The sequence below is a fragment of the Podarcis liolepis genome (assembly GCF_965112155.1).
Source record: "Podarcis liolepis genome assembly, chromosome: 12".
Taxonomy (NCBI): Eukaryota; Metazoa; Chordata; class Lepidosauria; order Squamata; family Lacertidae; genus Podarcis; species Podarcis liolepis.
In genome coordinates this window covers 46,313,954-46,335,535 of record NC_139563.1, presented here as the reverse complement: position 1 = coordinate 46,335,535, position 21,582 = coordinate 46,313,954, and the positions used below count along the sequence as shown (strand labels likewise).

Below are 21,582 nucleotides of genomic sequence, written 5' to 3'. Positions count from 1 at the left end.
TTATGAACACATGAATGTTGGATGTAGAATCATGGAACAATTTCAATTTCTACACTTAGAATCATAGAATTGCCCAAGGACCATATAGTCCAATCCCCTGGAATGCAGGAATCTCAGCTAAAGCAGCCATGACAGATGATCATCTCTGCTTAGAAACCTTAAAGCAAGAGAACCCACAACCTCCCGAGGGCGACCTGTTCCACTGTCAAACAACTCTTACTATCAGAAAGTTCTTCCTGATGTCTAGTCAGAATCGCCTTTCTTGTAATTTGAATTGTGTGCAATTCCGCTCCACACCCTTCTCCACGCAGTCACATAACATCCGAAAAGTGCAACGAAGTCAAGGAGCAGCTCCGGAATTAGCAAAGGGATAGCCAGCACAGGCTGGGTTTACTACAGGGGTGTGTGTGTGTGTGACAGGGAACACCGTGCTGTGGTCTAAACCACTGAGCCTCTTGGGCTTGCAGATTGGAAGGTCACTTGTTCGAATCCCCGCGACGAAGTGAGCTCCCGTTGCTCTGTCCCAGCTCCTGCCAACCTAGCAGTTCGAAAGCACACCAGTGCAAGTAGATAAATAGGTACCGCTCTGGGTTCCGTGTGCTCTGGTTTCCATCACGGTGTCCTGTTGCGCCAGAAGTGGTTTTGTCCTGCTGGCCACATGACCCAGAAATAAGTCTGTGAACAAACGCCAGCTCCCTCGGCCTGAAAGCGAGATGAGCGCCACAACCCCATAGTCGCCTTTGAGTGGACTTAACTGTCCAGGGTCCTTTACCTTTACCTTTTTTTGCAGCAGCTCATTATTCCACCTTAGCCACACAAGCCTTTTTCATAGAATTGTAGAGTTGGACGGGACCCCCAAAGGCCATCTAGTCTCGCCCTCCTTTGGGGGGGGGGGCAAGCTGCACTCTGCAAAAACAGTGCTCCAGAGTAAGCTACAAACATGATCGGAGCAAAAGAATTGCTGACAAGTATGTTTGGGTTGTCAACGAGCCTAATCACTTTCCAGAGGCTGATCCTTCAAACTAGGACCACAAACAAGCATGAAAAGCAATTTATAAGCTGGTAACAGGATGACTTTGACGGGCTCCCACCCAATTCAGGTTTGTCAAGCCAGCTGACGGTTTATAGAAAGAGCCCCCTGTCTCGGACGACAAGCCCAGATCCCAACTCACGGTCCCATTAGTAATAATCAAGGCTTAGATTCCATTGTGACGCAGCCACCCAACTGCTTCATCGCTCTCTGCTCCTAAGAGAAATGAGCACACACTGCAAATAATTCCAGAATGTGGGGTCATGAGAGCTGGCCCCATGTCTCACAAAAGTGAAAGCCCTGAGGATGGAGTGTTTTTTTCCTAATCATTACAGGAGAACGAACCGAGGGCATTAACTACAATTGCACCATTGAATATCATTGTTCCATTCAATGCACCATTGAGTCTAGCCATACTGTCTGCTGGTCATAAAATCAAAACTGGATCAAGGGGGGGTATGGTAAGAAAAGAAAGCCATCTCAGTCACTATTATGATATTTAAAAACAGTCAGCGTGTCACAATATGATGATCACAAAGCAGCCACACAGCCATGTCCAGTCACAACTGTCTTCACACCCTAAGCCACAAACAGTCACTTTTAAGCAATGCCACCAGAATTTTTTGTTCTCCTTTTTGGTTCAAAACCACAGAAAGAGAAGGTGCAAGAGAGAAACTCCTCCATATTTTAGCTTGCCATCAGTTTCCATAGCAACCCCAAAAGCCCGTGAGTAAGCAACGCCCAAACGTCTTCAAATTACAACACACCCACATGCTTTTTTAAATCGATTTGCAATTCGAGCTTCTGAGCATCCCAGATTTTAAAAATCAGAACAAAGAAATGGAAATCCCAAGACCAGTAATTAGTTGTGCTCTGAGGCAATTTGCTGGGAATCACAGGAACGCAGATAGGTTTTTGGAAGGATCTGACAGATCGCTATTATTAGTGGGGACGGGGAAAGAGAACAGAGCAAGTCCTTTCAGAGTTTAGTTGCGCGTGGGTGATATTTACAAGCAGCCGGAGAGGGTACAGAAGGAGAAAAACGGTGTCATCAGTCCCGCGACCATTACGCACAGTTGAAACATCCACAATGATATTCGTCAAATGCTTACACATTGCACAATATAAACAGCATCTTTGTGCAGTGCTACCTTGGCTCTCGAACTTAATCTGTTCCGGGAGTCTGTTCCGACTCCCAAAACCGTTCAAAAACCATATCCCTAAACATTTTTGTGAATCTTTGCACTTTAGTCCATTTACTGTATTTATTAACAATAAAATTGTGATGTTCTTGAGTCAAAATGAGAGTATCCCTAAACATTTTTTTAAAGAAAAAAAGCACTGGTTTTAGCTAAGTACAGTGGTACATTCCAGGAGTCCGTTCCGACACCCAAAACCGTTCAAAAACCAAGGCGCAGCTTCCGATTGAGTGCAGGAGCTTCCTGCACTCAAGCGGAAGCCGGATCAGACGTTCAGCTTCCAGAAAACGTTCGCAAACCGGAACACTTACTTCTGGGATGCGGCGTTTGGGAGCCAAGCCATTTGAGAACCAAGTCTTGGTGGGCAGATCTGGATGATCATTCACTATAGTTTATAAAGCTAAGAACGAGAATTGGGGCCAAGCCTTCAGCTTTGGCTCAAAGTTCCTGGCTTGTATGCAACTAGTTCTTCGTTCTGTCCAAACCGGGGAATTCTGGCTCCACAAACCGAGAGAATAAGCCAAGATCACGCCCTTAATACAAGCTAGGACCAAAGCCAGTGCAGAACAATTGCAGTATATGAACAATCGCAGTATATGAAGCTGCCAACCATGCTCCAAAGCAGGCTAAAGTGTACTCTGTGTGGCTAGAGTCACACCCTCGCAGCTTAATAACAAAGGCTTTTCGGCTTACCTGCCTGGCAACCCTCCGAGCTTCCCAGTAGGGTTTCGAGTCTTCGACAGCTTTCCCAATCTTCTTCACTAGCTCATCGAGTTTTATTGTAGCCTCAACCAGGACGGAGCGGAATTTCTGGCGCGCATCCTGAAACAGCGAAGGGAAGCAAAAAGGTGTCAGGAGACGATTCTCGTAGTTGTAATTCACTAAGCCTGCCCACCCTGAACAACAGGGAGGAACCCTGAGGATCACAGCTGTTGAAGTAAATGAGAAAATGTGTGCCGCTTCTGGAGAGCAAATAAAGATCATTGCGACAGTGAAAGCCTTAGGTAAATGTCCAATAGGTGCATATAATATCTACCAACTTTTGCTGGCAATGCCAACTAGATTTGAACAGAGGTCAAACCCTCTCATATAAAAAAAGAAAAATCAGACATGAATTTCTGTATTCCTCAAAAGAAACAAATGATTTTTGCAGGGTCCTTTTTTTGAACTTTCAGAAATTTCAGAGTGATTCTGGGGCTCTTTTCCCCCTCAGCACTAACTGATAATGTCCTTTCAGCTGTGAACCATATTTGTAATATTTGTTTGGGGACTATTAGTTTTGTAACAGGAAAAAAGACGTTTAAAAAACTGTGTGTACACACACACACACACACACACACATATATCCATTGCAACTTGATCAAGTCACCTTCCCTGGAATGCAATCTAGGCTTATTTGTATATAATTTTTTAATTAAATTTTCTAAATTACATTTCAAAATATTCATTTAAACAACCTTAAATCAATGCCTTCCCTTCTTCCCCTTCTGTGGTTCATTTTGCTTACCCGACATCCCTGCATATTTTACATAAACTAAACCATTCTGTAATCCATTGTTACATCCATCAAAACTTATTTGCATTGTTGAATTTATCTTAATGCTACCAGCATTTTTAAGCAAACAGCAATCTAGGTTTAAAGTGTGTCGCCTCGGTGCAACGTTTCCTAAACACAGGACAGATTGGGCTGCAACAACCTGCTGTTCCTATGTGCCTATTTAGTGATATTTTATACCATTACAAGGGAATACACGATTGCTGGCCTTGCCCCATATCTCACTAGCTGCCATACCAACTCAACCGCCAAGCAGAATGTTGTTTGTAGCTTTCTCACCACCTCAAGGGGGACGCTCCTGCCCGTGGGGTGGGGTCCTGGCCATCTGCTCCAAAGTCTGGCTGGGATGGCACTGCTGATGTCACAATACTCCTGTGATGTAGTTTACTCTGCAACCAGGCAGGATGACAACAAATGCAAGGTTGCCGCTAGAAACAGGAGTCCAGTGCTTTGTGTCCATCCCTCCCAATATCTAGGGAAATCAGTGCTTGACTACATCATTCTCAAGTTCCCCATTCACTCCACCCAAAGTTTTGCCTGGCACTGGAAGATGCTTGCTGCATGATTCACCAGTGAGCAGGAAGCCCAGTGGTGTCAGTATGGTAAGAATGACTGGGCTGTTCATGACATGATCTAAATACGCTGCACCACTGCATGGCACAAGTGGCGAGGTTATAATAGTTATATACTTTGTACTTACTATCTAGCTATCTATCTAATTAGGATGTGGGTGGTGCTGTGGCCTAAACCACTGAGCCTCTTGGGCTTGCCAATCAGAAGGTCAGCGGTTCAAATCCCCGCTATGGGATGAGCTCCCGTTGCTCTGTCCCAGCTCCTGTCAACCTAGCAGTTCGAAAGCACACCGGTGCAAGTAGATAAATAGGTACCGCTGTGGCGGGAAGGTAAACGGCGTTTCTGTGCACCCTGGCTTCTGTCACGGTGTCCCATTGCGCCGGAAGCAGTTTAGCCATGCTGGCCACATGACCCAGAAAGCTGTCTGTGGACAAACATCGGCCTGAAAGTGATGTGAGCGCCACAACCCCATAGTTGCCTTAGACTGGACTTAACCTTCCGGGGGTCCTCTACCTTTTACTATGTATTTGTTAGCAACATCTTTCCATAATCTGTGCTATAAATACCAGAAAAGAAGTTCCGACTGACACAGGTGGCAAAGTAGGGGACCCCAGAAATCTCTCTCCAACGGCATCGTCCACTAAGCGGCATGGAGCTGTGGTCTATCTAACTCCAGCTTTGAAGAGCAACCATTTCTTCTGAGGGATAGTTCAGTCAGCAGAGCATGTAGACTCTTGATCTCAGGGTTGTGGGTTCGAGCCCCACATTGGGCAAAAGATTCCTGCATTCCAGGGGGTTGGAATAGATTATCCTTGTGGTTCTTTCCAACTCTATGATTCCTTGCAAGGATTAACACACACACAAACAGTCTAACATCCCAACAGCAAGCCAGAAAAGGATGATAATTAGCAACACAAGGTTTCATTTACCGGTGAAGCAAACGTTTTAATTATAACCGACGTCTCTAAAAGCTTATTTCTGACTCTCTTTAAGAACTACGTGCTAGGATGACATCAGCTTTTATAATTGAGCAGCTGCAAAAATAGGACAGGAAAACAAGACAGGAGGACCATAATATGTACCTCCTGGAGCGTTGGTGGCTGGGCATAACCCTACTGTGAGCAGCTTAATCCTATTAAATAAGATGGGGCTTTCTGTGAAATTAAAGACTTGGGTGTATTATAAGCGCATTAGTTTTTCCAATAATTTCAAGTACTGGTCTGTATTTAATATAACATCAATAGGCAAGGACAAACAAAACCTGCTCTTGGGGAAGAAAAGGATTTCTGAGCAGCAAAAACCGGCTGATAATTCCGTCCCCAGTATACCAGGATGACTTCCTCTCATGATGGATGTAACATGCTGTCTCAAGAAAGAGAAATCAGACAGATTTCAAGGCCCTTTTAAACCATGTTGTTTTTGTTGTTTAGTCGTTTAGTCGTGTCCGACTCTTTGTGACCCCATGGACCAGAGCATGCCAGGCACTCCTGTCTTCCACTGCCTCCCGCAGTTTGGTCAACTCATGCTGGTAGCTTTGAGAACACTGTCCAACCATCTCGCCCTCTGTCGTCCCCTTTTCCTCCTTGTGCCCTCCATCTTTCCCAACATCAGGGTCTTTTCCAGGGAGTCTTCTCATGAGGTGGCCAAAGTATTGGAGCCTCAGCTTCAGGATCTGTCCTTCTAGTGAGCACTCAGGGCTGATTTCCTTCAGAATGGATCGGTTTGATCTTCTTGCAGTCTATGGGACTCTGAAGAGTCTCTTCCAGCACCATAATTCAAAAGCATCAATTCTTCAGCGATCAGCCTTCTTTATTGTCCAGCTCTCACTTCCATACATCACTACTGGGAAAACCATAGCTTTAACTATACGGACCTTTGTTGGCAAGGTGATGTCTTAACAAAGTCAATAAAAGGATACCGTTTTGTGTCTGATTTCCCCTTCTTTTGTACTTGTTGAAATCCGTTTGTGCTAAATCCCTGCCTCTCTCTCTCTCTCTCTCTCGCATCTTTTAGGCACAGTTGGAAGCTCAGAAAGCAACCCAGGATTTTCAGAGAGCTACGGAGGTCCTCCGAGCTGCGAAAGAGACCATTTCCCTTGCCGAGCAGAGGCTGCTGGAAGATGACAAGCGTCAGTTTGATTCTGCCTGGCAGGAGATGCTCAACCACGCCACTCAGAGGGTAAGATCTGTTGCTGGCATGCCTTGGAAAAGCTGTTCCTTTCCTGTGCCTCTGCTGCTGATTTTCTTCAGAATGGATAGGTTTGATCTTCTTGCAGTCCATGGGACTCTCAAGAGTCTCCTCCAACACCACAATTAAAAAGCATCAATTCTTTGGCGATCAGCCTTCTTTATGGTCCAGCTCTCACTTCCATACATCACTACAGGGAAAACCATGACTTTAACTATACGGATCTTTTAAACCACACAGTGATTTAAAGCAGCAGCAACAAAGCAAATGCTACACCCATCCACACACCCCTCCAGATATCCCAAATTTTGAATTCCAGGCCTGAAAGTCAGACAAGGATAATTCTCCTGCCCTTCACAGGATGACAGGTTTTCAGATACACAGCGCTCAATTCTCAGCTCTATGGCAGGCAAGCATGGGAGTGAAATTTATTCTCTTCCCAGGGTTCATATAGCGGAGAAGCTCCATTATCCTCTTGACAACCCACAAGGCAGGGATTGGGATTCTGTTGACAGCCCATTACCCCAGTAGAAAGGAATAAATTGTTGACTATAAGATACGCTGGCTTTGAAGCTGTGTAGGCTCTAGCTTGCAATTGGCTTTATTAATCCAGCACTAAATGTTTAAATCAGGACGCAGGTGGCGCTGTGGGTTAAACCACGGAGCCTAGGACTTGCCGATCAGAAGGTCGGTGGTTCGAATCCCCGCAATGGGGTGAGCTCCCGTTGCTCAGTCCCTGCTCCTGCCAACCTAGCAGTTCAAAAGCACGTCAAAGTGCAAGTAGATAAATAGGTACCACTCCGGCGGGAAGGTAAACGGCGTTTCCATGCACTGCTCTGGTTTGCCAGAAGCGGCTTAGTCATGCTGGCCACATGACCCAGAAGCTGTACGCCGGCTCCCTTGGCCAATAAAGCGAGATGAGCGCCGCAACCCCAGAGTCGGTCACGACTGGACCTAATGGTCAGGGGTCCCTTTACTTTAAATGTTTAAATAGTCAGAGTAAGGCCAATATTCCTGTTTCAAGACGTCAGGCTTTGGGTCTCCCCCCCCAAAAAAATAAAAAACATTAGGAGCCATTCACACAGCCCCTTTCCCAACTGTACAACTGCAAAGGGTAACTTATTCCCAATGTAAGATGAACTGGCAAAGCTCTGCTGACTGGGGCTGATGGGAGTTGTAGTCCAAAACATCTGGAAGGCACCAGATGTGTACATGGACCCCTTTAAGAAGCATAATGGCTTTCTGCAGCTACGCCCTAGTCTATGTTGAGCTTAGAAATGATCACATCAAGTCTGCAAATAAATTCCATCAAGTCTCCCTTTGGAATTTTGAGCAGCTTCATGTTAGAGACTCTTCAGAGAGTCTGAAAATGCTCTTCCAGGGGCTTTCTCAGAATTACCACTGAGAAATTTGAAATGCCACTGTCTGATATAGATTCTCCAGTGGCCTAGTCGGGGGGCACAGGGGCGATTGCCCCAGGCACAAAATTGTTAGGGGTGCAATATTTCAACACCCAGTGCTGCCTCAATACAGCTCAGTGTGCCTCTGTCACTGGGCTCCATTGAAAACGGCTGCTGCATGCGAACCAGGAAGTGACCTCTCCAGGCAATGGAATGACTCTTCTTTTCTTATCTCTGCGGCTGCCATCTCCTGGGTGACACGGACACCGTTAGGCAGCTGAATGTGCATTCACACTCTGTCTTTTCCTCTGCATGGCCCCGGGCACTGGCAACCCATGGTACGCCACTGGCAAGACCAGAGAGAACGGGTGGGCTGTGAGCATCTCCTGGGAAGGACACTGCCTTAAACCATGCTGCCAGCCAGTGTGAACAATATTGAACTAGATGGATTCTGCCTAAGGCAGCTCCCTATGTTGCTAACGTTTGTGACGCATTCACACGATTCTCAACTTCTCCAGTGATTTTTCAACAACTTCCCCAATCACAGTGGCAGCTGTTCTAAACTGCGCAAGGGAAGGTCTCAAATTCTGCCTTGCACTACGCTGCCAAGAACATGAACCGCGGCGGGTGGTTGTTAGGCTACATCTGCCCCACAATTGGAAGAGCTTTGACATACTCTGGCCAAAGCGCCTTATTCATCGGCTCAAAGCTCCAGAGTCATTCTGCCGTCGCTCCCAGCTGCTCTGCTGCAGGCCTCCCAGCGCTTGACCAGCTGTCCCACCTCAATGGGCCATTAAATATTTCCTTCCTTCCTTCATCGCCATTGTGTGCAGCATTCTGTTTTCTTAAAAGTAGAACAAATCATCTAATTCCGTCCCCCTTTCCTTTTGTTTCCAGGCTGGCCCACCTCGCAGCAAATTCCGGTGCAAACTACAAGGTCACGGACGGCGGGACAAGTGAGTGGATGAGCCCAATCGAAAAAATCGAAAAAAGTGGGGATATGTGGTCCTCAGTCAGTTTCATTTACTGCAGTCAGCTTTAAAAGGATTCCATTATAACTGGTGTGTTGATATGTTAAGAACAGTGAATGGGTGTCGTTGCATTGTGAATGGCAAACAAAGTTGACTGACTATGCCGAAATGGCAAAATTAACTGGAAAGCTCAGAAATCAAGAAGACAAGAACTTAAATAAGGAATGGGGAAAGTTTATAATTTATTTACAAGTCCACTGTTAGCAGGATTTTAACCACACTTGTAAAGCAATGGAAAGTAGGGAAAATTTAGGATGAAAAATTTGGAGAAGTACTGATACGCAGTTGTAAATAGTAATCCCGTTAGGACCCAGGGAAGGGATGGAGGGAAGTCAGGAGATTCAGAGTAATCTCGATATTTGGATTCGGAACTATTTTATGTTGCATGTTTATACTTTTTAAAATCAAATGTTAGAAAATTATACGGGGGAGAGAGTCTTGCATTGCAAGGGTTTGGACCAGAAGGCCCTCGTGGTTCCTTGCCACTCAATGATTCTAACCCTGAAGAGGATAATAAAAACTTGGGAGGTCAAACGCATGATACATAGCGTCAACTGAATTGCAGATTACTAAGATATTTATGTGTAAATGCACATTTTCCCAATGCACTATTCCCAATTCAGTATGCATGCATGAGCAAGAATCATTTCCTGCTCTCCCCGCCAAACACACACAGCTTCATTACTAAGTCTTAGTTCTCAGAGGTCAGCATTTACAACCAGTGCCCATGAACTTTATGTTCTCAAGTACAGCAAGGGGATACGTAAATATGGGCCACAGCTCACGCTCAAAGCATCATTAAACGCTTGCCACAAATGAGAACCCTGCGTTGGGTCTGAGCCAGCATCAGGATGGAGTGCGGGCAAGCTAACCCTTTCCCCTCTTTGTGGTCCCAATGACCCTCCCCGAAATAAATTCTTGGAAGCGAAAACTTGCACTGGTGCCAATGGAAGTTCGACCTCCTGGGGCTATGGGGTTGGGGTGAGTTCCCAGCCCTGCTTCCCCTTCCAAGCTATGCAAATGTTTAACCACCAGCATCAACTGCTTATGCACAATTCATGTCATGCTATGGAAGTGAGAGCTGGACCATAAAGAAGGCTGATTGATGCTTTTGAATTCTGGTGTTGGAGGAGACTATTGAGAGTCCCGTGGACTGCAAGAAGATCAAACCGATCCATTATTAAGGAAACCTGCCCTGAGTGCTCACTGGAAGGACAGACCCTGAAGCTGAGGCTCCAATACTTTGGCCACCTCATGAGAAGAGAAGACTCCCTGGAAAAGACCCTGATGTTGGGAAAGATGGAGGGCACAAGGAGAAGGGGATGACAGAGGACAAGAAGGTTGGACAGTGTTCTCAAAGCTACAAACATGAGTCTGACCAAACTGCGGGAGGCAGTGGAAGACAGGAGTGCCTGGCATGCTCTGGTCTATGGGGTCACAAAGAGTCGGACACGACTAAATGACTAAACAACAACAAGCTTTGCCCTCTGTTTCGAGCTTTGCAAATAAGCACTCAAGATACTACCCTGCTGTTTTATTTTTTATTTTTTTTACCAGCCTGCTGGGGCCTGGCAAAAAAGGGGTGGAGAAACTCCCCCTACCCCATTTCCTACAGGGCTGACTATCAGAGGGGAGATCTTTCATATCAAATAGCCTTCATGTCCACACATACAAAGCCAGAGCACTGCTGATGTGGCAAACCAGCGCTCGCCGGTCTTAAAACAGCATTAGCGAAGAGTTCACTTCACAAAGGCTTCAATCATGAGCAGGAACACCAGACAAAGCCGCGCATTAAAAACCCCTCGAAGGACCTCCGTAATCCTTGGCTGCAGCATTAGCGCTGGGCTCTGCACTTTGTGCCAACGGAGTTATGGATTTTAACCAAGCCCAATCAAAGGCTCATTAAGAAGCAATAGATTAATTTATACAAAACCATCAATAGCCCAGTGCCTCTCAATCCATTTGCTCTCTACCTTGCTGAGACCACCGCAGCAACTCGCAGCAGGCTTCCAAGTCATCGGAGGAGCAGCGAGCGCTCCAGGGGGCCATAAACAATTGGGCAGAGAGGATACAGGATGCTATTTATCGTCTTACAGAACCGAGGCTGCCAAAGATATTGACTTTGCAGGCTGCTAGCCAAACCTTTGGTTTTTTTTTAACAGGAGAACATACATGCATCTGCCACCGATTCTTGGATTTACGTGTCACTGAAATCATTTCCAGCATGTAAATTATTGCCATTATTTATGAAATTTGTATACCGCCCTTAATCCGTAGATCTCAGGGCGATTCACAGCACTGAAATACCAAAACACAAAATATGTAAGAAAAACAAGCAAACCAGTAACTATACTGCTGGCAACTGTCGGTTCTGCACAGCCAATGATTTTGATACAGGATCTCAAATCATCCTCAATGTGCAAGCGAGCCGTAGCGCACTGAAAGTGGCAGCCAGCACATAGCGGCAGAAGCTCACAACAACTTCACATGCACTGGGAAGTGCTGGAAGTTGCCAGAGAGTAGCCTATCGCAGGCACTGAGGGATGCAGAAATGAGGAAGGCCTGCACAACTCGCAATTCCCCAGACCTAACAGGAAATGTCAAACTTGTACTGTGGTCTCCCAAATGCAGGACTGATTTATTACATTTATATATTCCACCTTAGGGATGCGGGTGGCGCTGTGGGTTAAACCACAGAGCCTAGGACTTGCCGACCAGAAGGTCGGCGGTTCGAATCCCCGTGACGGGGTGAGCTCCCGTTGCTCAGTCCCTGCTCCTGCCAACCTAGCAGTTCGAAAGCACGTCAAAGTGCAAGTAGATAAATAGGTACCGCTCCGGCGGGAAGGTAAACGGCGATTCCGTGCACTGCTCTGGTTTGCCAGAAGCGGCTTAGTCATGCTGGCCACATGACCCGGAAACTGTATGCCGGCTCCCTCGGCCAATAAAGCAAGATGAGCGCCGCAATCCCAGAGTCGGCCACGACTGGACCTAATGGTCAGGGGTTCCTTTACCTATATTCCACCTTACTTTGAAGGACCTCATAACGGCACTCGTGGTTCTCCTACCCTAGCAACGTTTTATCCTCGCGACCAGCGCTCAAAATTCGCCAGGCGCGTTCTGCAGCTGGCTATCACCCACTTGCAACCAAGTGAAGATGCCAGGATGGTGCCGGATGTCTCCCACCATCTGGAGACGCATTCCTGGGGATCCTCAAAAACGTTCGACTGTTTTCACACATCCTGTGGAATCCTATCCATTATATTTTATCTGCACAATCAGAATCAATTTCAGGAACCAAAAAGTCGTATTGGAAAAAATGTGACTTTCCAGCCACCTGTCCCAAAAACTGCAACAAGTTCTTCTGATTTGGTGACTGCAACCCTGGCTTAAGGAGCTGTGTGGCACCTGGATTATATATCTGAGTTTCTAACATCCCTTGTGACAATCCTTGGAGGTAGGTTAGGCTGAGAGAGAGTACAAGTGTTCAAAGAGCACCCTGAATTTCATGGCTGAGTGGGGATTCGAACCAGCCTCCCTAGCCCAGAACTCTTAACCAGTAGTTGCAGATGTCAAAGCCAGATTTATCAAGCATGCAGCCTGATCACAATTTGTGCAGACCTAGAATAATGATAAGGGACGTGGGTGGCGCTGTGGGTTAACCACAGAGCCTAGGGCTTGCCGATGGTTGGCGGTCCGAATCCCCGAGACGGGGTGAGCTCCTGTTGCTCGGTCCCTGCTCCTGCCAACCTAGCAGTTCGAAAGCACGTTAAAGTGCAAGTAGATAAATAGATACCGCTCTGGCGGGAAGGTAAATGGCGTTTCCGTGCGCTGCTCTGGTTCGCCAGAAGCGGCTTAGTCATGCTGGCCACATGACCCGGAAGCTGTACGCCGGCTCCCTCGGCCAATAAAGCGAGATGAGCACCGCAACCCCAGAGGCGGCCACGACTGGACCTAATGGTCAGGGGTCCCTTTACCTTTACCTTAGAATAACGATGGCTCTGCAAAGATCAGGACGTGGAGAGATCGGTCCACCTCTTCCATATCTCTCGTGCCACAGAAAAGGATGCAAAGGAATGCCTAGCTAAACAAGGTGGTACCTGTGGGTGGCATGGCACCCTTGAGATCTTCCCCTGGCACACACAAGGCCTCAGAACCACCATCACATAGACCCCAAGGACAAGGTGGAGACAGCGGTTACCATTTTCTCCCTTGGAAAGTACGTGGAGCTGAAAGAGGAAGCTGGAAAAGTGCCACTGCTTCCCACTTCCTTTTTCAGCTGAATGTGCTTTTTAAAGCTCAGAGTAATTCTACGGAATCCAACTTTTACCTTGGAAAAAGGGTGAACACTCTGCCTCGTTCAGCCTCTGGGAGAAGGGCTGGTTTGAGGAAGGGAGGAGGGAGGTTTCCCATTGCACCCGCGAAAAAAACCCAGCTACGTCCTGGGGCTAAGAAATGTTGGTAACCTGGATATAAACAGCAGCAAAGCAGTAAAGACATACCTTGTAAGTCGAACGGAATCCGTTCCGGAATTCTGTTCGACTTCCAAGGCGTGGCTTCCAATTGGCTGCAGGAGCGTCACTTCTGCAAGTGTCACAATCACTTCTGGTCTTTGATCGTTCCGAGCCAAGACATTTGAGTTTACAGGCATTGGGCTTCCGAGGTTCCACTGTACAAAGGCTGCATCCTCTAGCTATTCTGCCTTCCCACAAGGGCGCTACTGACCAAATTACTGGCATACATTAAAGGTAAAGGTAAAGGGACCCCTGACCATTAGGTCCAGTCATGACCGACTCTCACCCCGTTGCGGGGATTCAAACCGCCGACCTTCTGATCGGCAAGTCCTAGGCTCCATGGTTTAACCCACAGCGCCACCCGTGTCCCACACTGGCACACATTAGAGAGGGGCAAATTAGTGCTTTCGTGCAATTCTCATCTGGGACCCACCGCCTCAAAAAAATCCCCCAACATTCATAAATTACAGACAGCCGTGTCCTCAATTGCCCTTTTGTTTGCGGAGATCAGTGCCAGGAGGACTTATTAAGAGACCTCTTCTCCGAACTGGCGACATCAGTCCAGAATAGCCTCTTCTCCTTTGCCAGGTCCCTGACTGACAACATTGGTTACCATCGGCTGGAGGTAGAGAGCTAAAGTTTAAAAGGCCAGGCGACAGGAAAGGAGCATTTAAGTAAGCGCTGTGTTGTTTCTTTCAAAATGGCCTAGGGAACAACAAATGCAAGATATCGGACAAACGGGAGCACAGAACAAAAGGGGAAAAGAAAAAAAATCTACATGGTTGCTGCCTCTCTCCACCCCCCGACAAAACAAAATGCTATTACCTGCTTTCCGTCAGCATGCATTTGATTATGTTTTTACTATGCTTTTATCACTGGTGTTCTGTACAGTGGTACTTCGGGTTAAGTATTTAATTCGTTCCGGAGGTCTGTTCTTAATCTGAAACTGTTCTTAACCTGAAGCACCACTTTAGCTAATGGGGCCTCCTGCTGCCGCCGCGCCGCCAGAGCACGATTTCTGTTCTCATCCTGAAGCAAAGTTCTTAACCTTAAGCACTATTTCTGGATTAGCAGAGTCTGTAACCTGAAGCGTATGTAACCTGAGGTACCACTGTGATGTGTTTTTAATGTTGTACACTGCCCTGGGATCTTCTGATCATGGGTGGTATGTAAATTGATATTGTTGTTATTGTTGTTTCATATGCAGCACGATACTGAGCATCTCGTGAACATTTATTTCCAAACAGCAGCTGAAGCAAGAAAAATCATTTAAGGCACAGGATGCGGATCCTGTGGTCTTCCAGTTGTTGTTGGACAACACCTCATAGAGTCATAGAATTGCAGAGTAGGAAAGACCACAAGGGTCATCAACTCCAAAGATCCTCCAATGCAGGAATCTTTTTGCCCAACGTGGGGCTCAAACCGGAGTGGTACCTATTTATCTACTTGCGCTGGCGTGCTTTCGAACTGCTAGGTTGGCAGGAGCAGGGACCGAGCAACCGGAGCTCACCCCGTTGCGGGGGTTCGAACCGCCAACCTTCTGATCGGCAAGCCCTAGGCTCTGTGGTTTAACCCACAGCGCCACCCACGTCCCTGTTTTAGATTAAGCTGTATATAAATCTGGCAGAAATAATAAGTCTTTCTTTCATTTTGAAGCAGCATCTCAGGATCCTGCAAACGTTGGTGGAAGCGCTACAGGAGGGAGAGAGAGAGAAGGAGGGAGCCCAACCAAATTCAAAAGCACTGTTTGCATACCTACATGTAGGGTTAATTACCACTTTGATTGCTACACTCCTTATCCCTTGGTGCAGGATATCACAGGACTAATGAAATTCAAAGCATTGTACAAAGTAATGTCATTCAATTTCAGTGTCTGAGCAGGAAAAGTGTGACCTACTTTCTCTTCGTCTGCTGGCTTAGTCCATGCAGACATTTTATTTTTATTTTGCTGTTTCTCTGGTGTGTGTGTGGGGGGGGTGTTTTGGGTTTTTTTAAGCGGCCACGACAAAAAATCCAAACAAATACAATTCTCTTAAAAAAAACCAACACAATAATAACAACCTTAAAAATGTATACACAAGATCTCCGAGAAGAATGTGTGTTCATACAAAGCAGGAAAGCATTTTAAAAAATGGTACCTCGAGTTCTGTTTCTCTCCGATTGATAGCATCTGTGGATTGATTCAACTTTTCTAGTTCCCCCTGGAAGAAAGCCAAAAAAACAGCACATGTTGAGAAATAGGACACCGACAGAGATGGGATGGACTCGGGTTATTAAGTGTCATCTGGCATTCCGGGGAGAGGGGCCTCAGCTGGAATGTGAAATGGAAACGGAAGGGTGGAAGGTATTTTAACTGCGAGGCTGAAATTTATGGCGCCTGGGCCTCTGTGGTGAGGCGGATTTGGGGACAGGGAAGAGGGAGAGGCTTCGGACACCTTTTGAAGACTGCAACGGAGGGTTACGTTTTTAAAGAGTTATTCTAGTTCAACTCCAAAGCTGTTCCTCTTTATGACTTGCAAGTCATCAGTGCAAATCGGGAACTGAACTTCTCCCAGAAGGGCGAGAAAGTGTACCTAAGGAAGAGCAAACAGTGCTTAGGAAAAGAGGCCTAAACCATCGCTTAGCGACAGGCAAGATCCAGATTCGAGAGAATGAAATGGGTTTTCTTCCCCCATGTTTAAGATTCCAGGTATCCATTCCTCCCCGCCTTTTCCTTTCTTCCAACCCTGCTAAAATTAAGAACTAAAGTATTTAATTACAGTCATACCTCGGGTTACAGACGCTTCAGGTTGCGCGTTTTTGGGTTGCGCACTGCGCCAAACCCGGAAGTACTGGAACAGGTTACTTCCAGGTTTCAGCACTTGCGCAAAGTGCTAAATCGTGCTTTGCACATGTGCAGAAATGCCGTATTGTGACCCGCGCATGCGCAGACCCAAGCGTCCACTGTTCATGTTTATCCCACTCCTTCTCCACAGAGCTCGGAGTGGCATACATGATTCTCCCTCCCCCCCCCCAAAAAAAATATCATTTTATTATCCTTACAACAACCCTGTGAGGTTGCTAAGACTTCAGAGTGCATGCCTGGACAAAGGTTCGTGGCTGTGTGGAGATTTGAACCCGGGTCTCTCCAGTAGGTCCAATATTTTGACCCAGGAATACTTAGTATTTATATGGGCTCTTAACAACAGTCCCCTGCTTCACATACATTTGAGACAGTAGTCCTGACAAATGAGCTGCCAGAGAAGACAGCAGTCTTTTTGTTTCTTTCAAAAGATTTTTAAGGATAACAATGGTACATAATACATATATAATGTCAGTGCTTTCAATTCGTACAGGTGGGAGACACTGCTGTCAAAGGCCTTGTGGGGAGAGATGGGGGGGAAGGAAGAGGGGATAATCAGTGGTAGAAACTAGGATACAAAAGGTTATGTACGGTCCTACTTTGGAGTCGGGCAGGGAGACATTCCCCCCCCCCCCCGTGCTCTCAGCGCCAGCCATTTTATTATTGAGTCTCAGACGCCATACATGGCGACAAGCAGGGTGGATAAAAATCAATTATTCTTTTTTGGGGGGGGGAAATTAAAAATAAGATTTTTTAAAATATAAATTTGATTTTTTTTTAATTTAAATTTGATTTTTTTAAAAAAATTTAAATTGGATTTTTAAAATAAAATGCTTTTGGGGGGAAATCTTTCTAAAGATAGTTTTCTATTTAAGTTACATTATAGTCCAAAGGCTATTATCAGGAAATAAGGATTTGTTTAAGTTTTTCATGTGTGCTAAAACTCACTCTAAGGTTGTTGATTTTTTAAAAAAAACAAACTTGTTCAACCACATCGATTAATAAACATGGATACACATGCTATGTTATTGTTTCAGTTAAATAAATTCTTTAAATTGTTATTAAGGAAAAAATTATTTTTCTCCTTCCAATAAAGTACAGCAGAAAAGTTGTCCAAATATAAACAGTTAAACTATTAAACAGCACAATAATTTCATAATTATCAGTCCATATGTATTTCTAATAGTACTACCCAATCAGCAGTTTTTGATATACGGTAACTGTAAAAACTACTCTGGAAATTTATTATTCCAAAAATGAAACCTTCATCTGCTTGTAAATATTAAGATTATGCCAGCAAGAATAAGTCTTTCTGCAAAAAATAAAAAATAAAAAATGATTTAAATCAAGTCTTACTAACTAGCGATTTAAATCGTGATTTCAATCGATTTGATTTAAATCAAATCCACCCTGGCGACAAGACTTCTCAAAGCACTCCCATTCTCTCAATCCCCAGTCGCGAAATGCGCCTAGCGCCTGGCTAATTTCAAACCCTGGGGATAATGGTCTTTCATTCTTTTGCATAGCGTATGTGCAGAGTTTTTGTGTGATATGTTCTTTATGTGTTTGTTTCTGTTGGCGGCAGACGAGCCCAGAGCATGTTTGGTCCTCATTTTGCAGACAGCTCACCTCCTGACATTTGAGCCGGGAGATATCTGAGCCAGGGACTTTCTGCCTCACGTATCAGCTTAACAACATGACATTTCAAACATCTGGCAGCATCTCTCTGGTTGTCGGTATGCATGCATGGGAAAGGCACAAAGGCCATTTTAAACACGCTTCAATCGGGTTTTGAGCTCAACTGGTGGCTATGTAGGAATGAAGACGGACAGCTGCTCATGTTACCTGTTTAGCTAAAAACCCTTTCTGACTCTCCACCCATCATTTTGCCCACCCCCCAACTGATTTGTTGACACAGAGGAATTTTTAGAACTTTTTCATGTGTTAAAAATGGATGGAAATATCTCTTTGGTCCCTCCTGGCAGAGACGATGCTGCTCAGCTGCTCCTCTCTCCTGACAGGGACATCTGCAGAACCTGTCACAGGAGAGGGAGGGAAAGAAAACAGTTTCTCTGCTGGGATAGCTCAGTTGGTAGCGCACAAGACTTTTAAGCTCAGGGTTGTGGGTTCGAACCCCACCTTGGATGAAAAACTCCTGCGTTGCAGGGAATAAGACTAGATGACCTGTGTGGTCCCTTTCCAACTCTATAATCTTATGGTGCTATGACCCCATTCACCCCTGCAAAAACAACCGACAAGAGGAAGCAATTGTCGTTTTCATGGGCATAGGGTTTTTTTCTTGTCTCTACGGACAAAACACCAAAACAGTACACATAGTAGTACAGTGGTACCTCTGGTTACGTACTTAATTCATTCCGGAGGTCCGTTCTTAACCTGAAACTGTTCTGAACCTGAAGCACCACTTTAGCTAATGGGGCCTCCTGCTGCTACCGCGCCGCCAGAGCACGATTTCTGTTCTCATCCTGAAGCAAAGTTCTTAACCCGAGGTACTATTTCTGGGTTAGCGGAGTCTGTATCCTGAAGCATATGTAACCTGAAGTGTATGTAATCTGAGGTACCACTGTATCTTAATTTGGAGAAGAAGAAAACCTAAACTTAAATTAAAAGGGATGTTATATATTTACAATTTTAGCCATAGGCCACCTTCGCACCTAAAGCCTTTCAAAGCAGCTTGCTTGTTGGATGAGATGGGGCAAGGAACTGTCTTTTCCTGTACTGCGGGTGTGGGGGACATTTAAAGCAGGGGACACTATTTGTGAACCGGCAGAGAGGAGAGGAGCAGTCACTGAAACTGAGAGCAGGATCTTCGTCAAAGCACTTATGCACTTCTGGTTGTAACCAGTTATCTCAGCATCTAACGCTTAGCTGAAGCTAGTGTCCAAGCAAGATTGCACATTTGATTGACCCTGGTAAAAGAGAGACAATTGGAGCTCGTGGTATGCGAACAAGGTTGCAGTTGGTCAATTCTGTTGCCAATATCGGCCAGGAATGTGGTCAATGGTTTTAAAACTATAGGGAGCCAGTGTGGTGTGATGGTTATAGAGTGTTGGACTAGGTCCTGAGAGAGCGGGATTCAAATCCGTACACGGCCATGAAGCTCTTTGCCTGGTCTACCTCACAGGGTTGCTGTGTGGATGAAATGGGGGGGAGGAGAACCATTTACATCACCTTGAGATCCTTGGAAGATAAAGGCGGTACATAAATAAACAACAACAAACCACCTCCATCGTTCTGCCCAGACACTGAGGTCCAGCGGCAAGGGCCTTCTGGCGGTTCCCTCACTGCGAGGAGTGAGGTTACAGGGAACCAGGCAGAGGGCCTTCTCGGTGGTGGCACCAGCCTGTGGAACGCCTTCCCACCAGATGTCAAAGAGAAAAACAACTACCAGACTTTTAAAAGACATCTGAAGGCAGCCCTGTTTAGGGAAGCTTTTAATGTTTAATAGGTTATTGTATTTTAGTGTTCTGTTGGAAGCCGCCCAGAGTGGCTGGGGAAACCCAGCCAGATGAGCGGGGTATAAATAATAAATTATTATTAATATAACAACAACATGGGGGGCGAGTCTTAGTCCAGTGGCACAGCATCCACTTGGCATTCAGAAGGCTCCTGGTTCAAAATCTGGCATCTCCTCGTAGGGCTAAACCCCGGACAGTAGCTGCCAGACAGTGTAGGAATACTGAGCCACTATAAGGTAGCGCTCTCTTCTCCCCCGCCTTTCTCTCTTGCAAGACGCCACCACGACCTTCAAAAGCGCTCTAGTGCAACCTGCTCCCGCCTGTGGCATCCCTGGGCGAGAGCCCCTCTCCACCCTCATCCCTTCCTCTCCAGCGCTCGCCCGGAGCCAGATCCCTTGCCTTTGGCACGGCATCCTAAAAAAACAAACCCAAACCCCAAGGAGCCCGACCCTCTGACAACGACCGAGCCAGAGAGAGAGAGAGAGACCGCCACCAGAACAGGGTGTGGGTTTTTCTCGCCGCTTGCACGTCGCCGCCGCAGCTTTTTAGAAAGGGAGAAGAGGGAAGGCGGCGAGGAGAGGCGGCTTCTCTTTCTCCCAAAGCACCCTTTGCACAATTGCGAAGGAGAGATCGGCGGACCCCCTTGGCTTTGCCGCCTGCAGAAAGACATTGGCAGAAATCTAATGAAGCACCCAAGGGTGGGGGGGGGAGCGCATGGCGGCAGGCAACGCCCCCTCCCCCTTTTTCACGAATTTACACGCGGCTTTTTGGGGGGAGAGGGGAGAGGAGAATCGGCCGGAGAGGCGCAAGCGAGCGCCACGCACGCACACTTTCCCAATAAAAGGCGCCCGGCCCTGCAACCTCCCCAAAATGCGCACGACGATTTCGCCCCCGCCGATGCGCCCACCATGTGCGCTCCCCGCGAAGGGGCGTGAGTGAGCCGTGGGGGGGGAGGGAGCTAAATCGGATCCCCAAGAAAGCGATCCCGAACCTGCGCCTCTATTACCTGGATCCTGGGATCCACTTCTTCCTCTTCTTCCGGCTGCTGCGGGAGCTGCTCGGCGTCCTCCGCCTTGGTCCTCCGGGTTGCAGGATCCATGTTGTTGGCGGCGACGTGGGTGGGTGGGAGAGCCTTCTGTGCCCAAGGAGGGAGGATCTGGCTGATCCTTCTGAGCTGCAGCTGTTGTGGCTTTCTTTTTCCTTCCCTGCCGAGGATCTTCGGTATCCTCCGGAGGAAGGAAAAGGGGAGTTTGCAGCAGCAGCAGCAGCCGCCCCCCTCGCCGCCTGCGCTTTGCGCGCCTCGCTCGTCGCCAGCCGCCGCTCCGTTAGGCGGAGAGGAAAGGAAACGCGCCTCGCCCCCTGGCTTGCAGCATCAGCGGCTGCCGTCGCCAAGCGGCGCTCGCTGACACCCAGGCATGGTCCGCCTCCTTCCGACGCTGCTAAATCAGAGGCCCTGCTTTTTTAAAAAAGGAATCCATCATCCACTTTGCAGTCTCCCTCCCAGCTCAGCAGTTCCTCCCCTTCTGTTATATTAAAAGGAAATAGGAACAGGTGTGGTGGTGGGGTTTGAAAATAGGTCAAGCTTCACGGTCCTTGCTGCTTTTATGTTCCTGGGATATTTTGTGTGTGTGTGTGATGTAATTTGCAGCAATCTACTAAGGAGATAAAGGCATGCACCTTAAACACCCGGTTATGGTGGATTTATTTCCAGGGAGAAGCACACCCACGACAATGGGGATGCAACGCAAGTGGGAGACTTCCTGCAAGTGTTGCTTGCA

General features: G+C 46.8%; 1 protein-coding gene and 1 long non-coding RNA gene across 5 annotated transcripts in view; one reads left to right on the top strand and one right to left on the bottom strand.

The window, feature by feature from the left end:
* Positions 1-21,241, bottom strand: part of SH3BP5 (SH3 domain binding protein 5) — a 50,858-nt gene extending 29,617 nt beyond the window's left edge. The window contains exons 1-3 of one of the 3 annotated variants that reach the window (XR_014517710.1): positions 20,811-21,241; positions 15,625-15,687; positions 2,923-3,051 (exon numbers count right to left, since the gene is read on the bottom strand). Coding sequence is in view for 1 of the 3 variants with exons in the window: in XM_083468416.1 (XP_083324542.1) it covers positions 2,923-3,051; positions 15,625-15,687; positions 20,811-20,903 (285 nt within the window). In the remaining 2 variants the exon portion in view is untranslated. Of the gene's footprint in view, positions 1-2,922; positions 3,052-4,021; positions 4,132-15,624; positions 15,688-20,810 lie in introns of those variants that run through there. The other 2 variants (XM_083468416.1, XM_083468417.1) reach the window with 2 other exon arrangements.
* LOC310690009 lies at positions 4,175-14,315 on the top strand. 2 transcript variants are annotated; one of them, XR_014517768.1, is made up of 3 exons: positions 4,175-4,386; positions 8,842-8,936; positions 13,998-14,315. It is a non-coding gene; the product is annotated as an uncharacterized lncRNA (long non-coding RNA). The 2 variants fall into 2 exon arrangements; XR_014517769.1 differs by having other exon boundaries at positions 4,178-4,386; positions 8,842-8,900; positions 14,075-14,315.
* Positions 21,242-21,582: the final 341 nt, after the last annotated feature.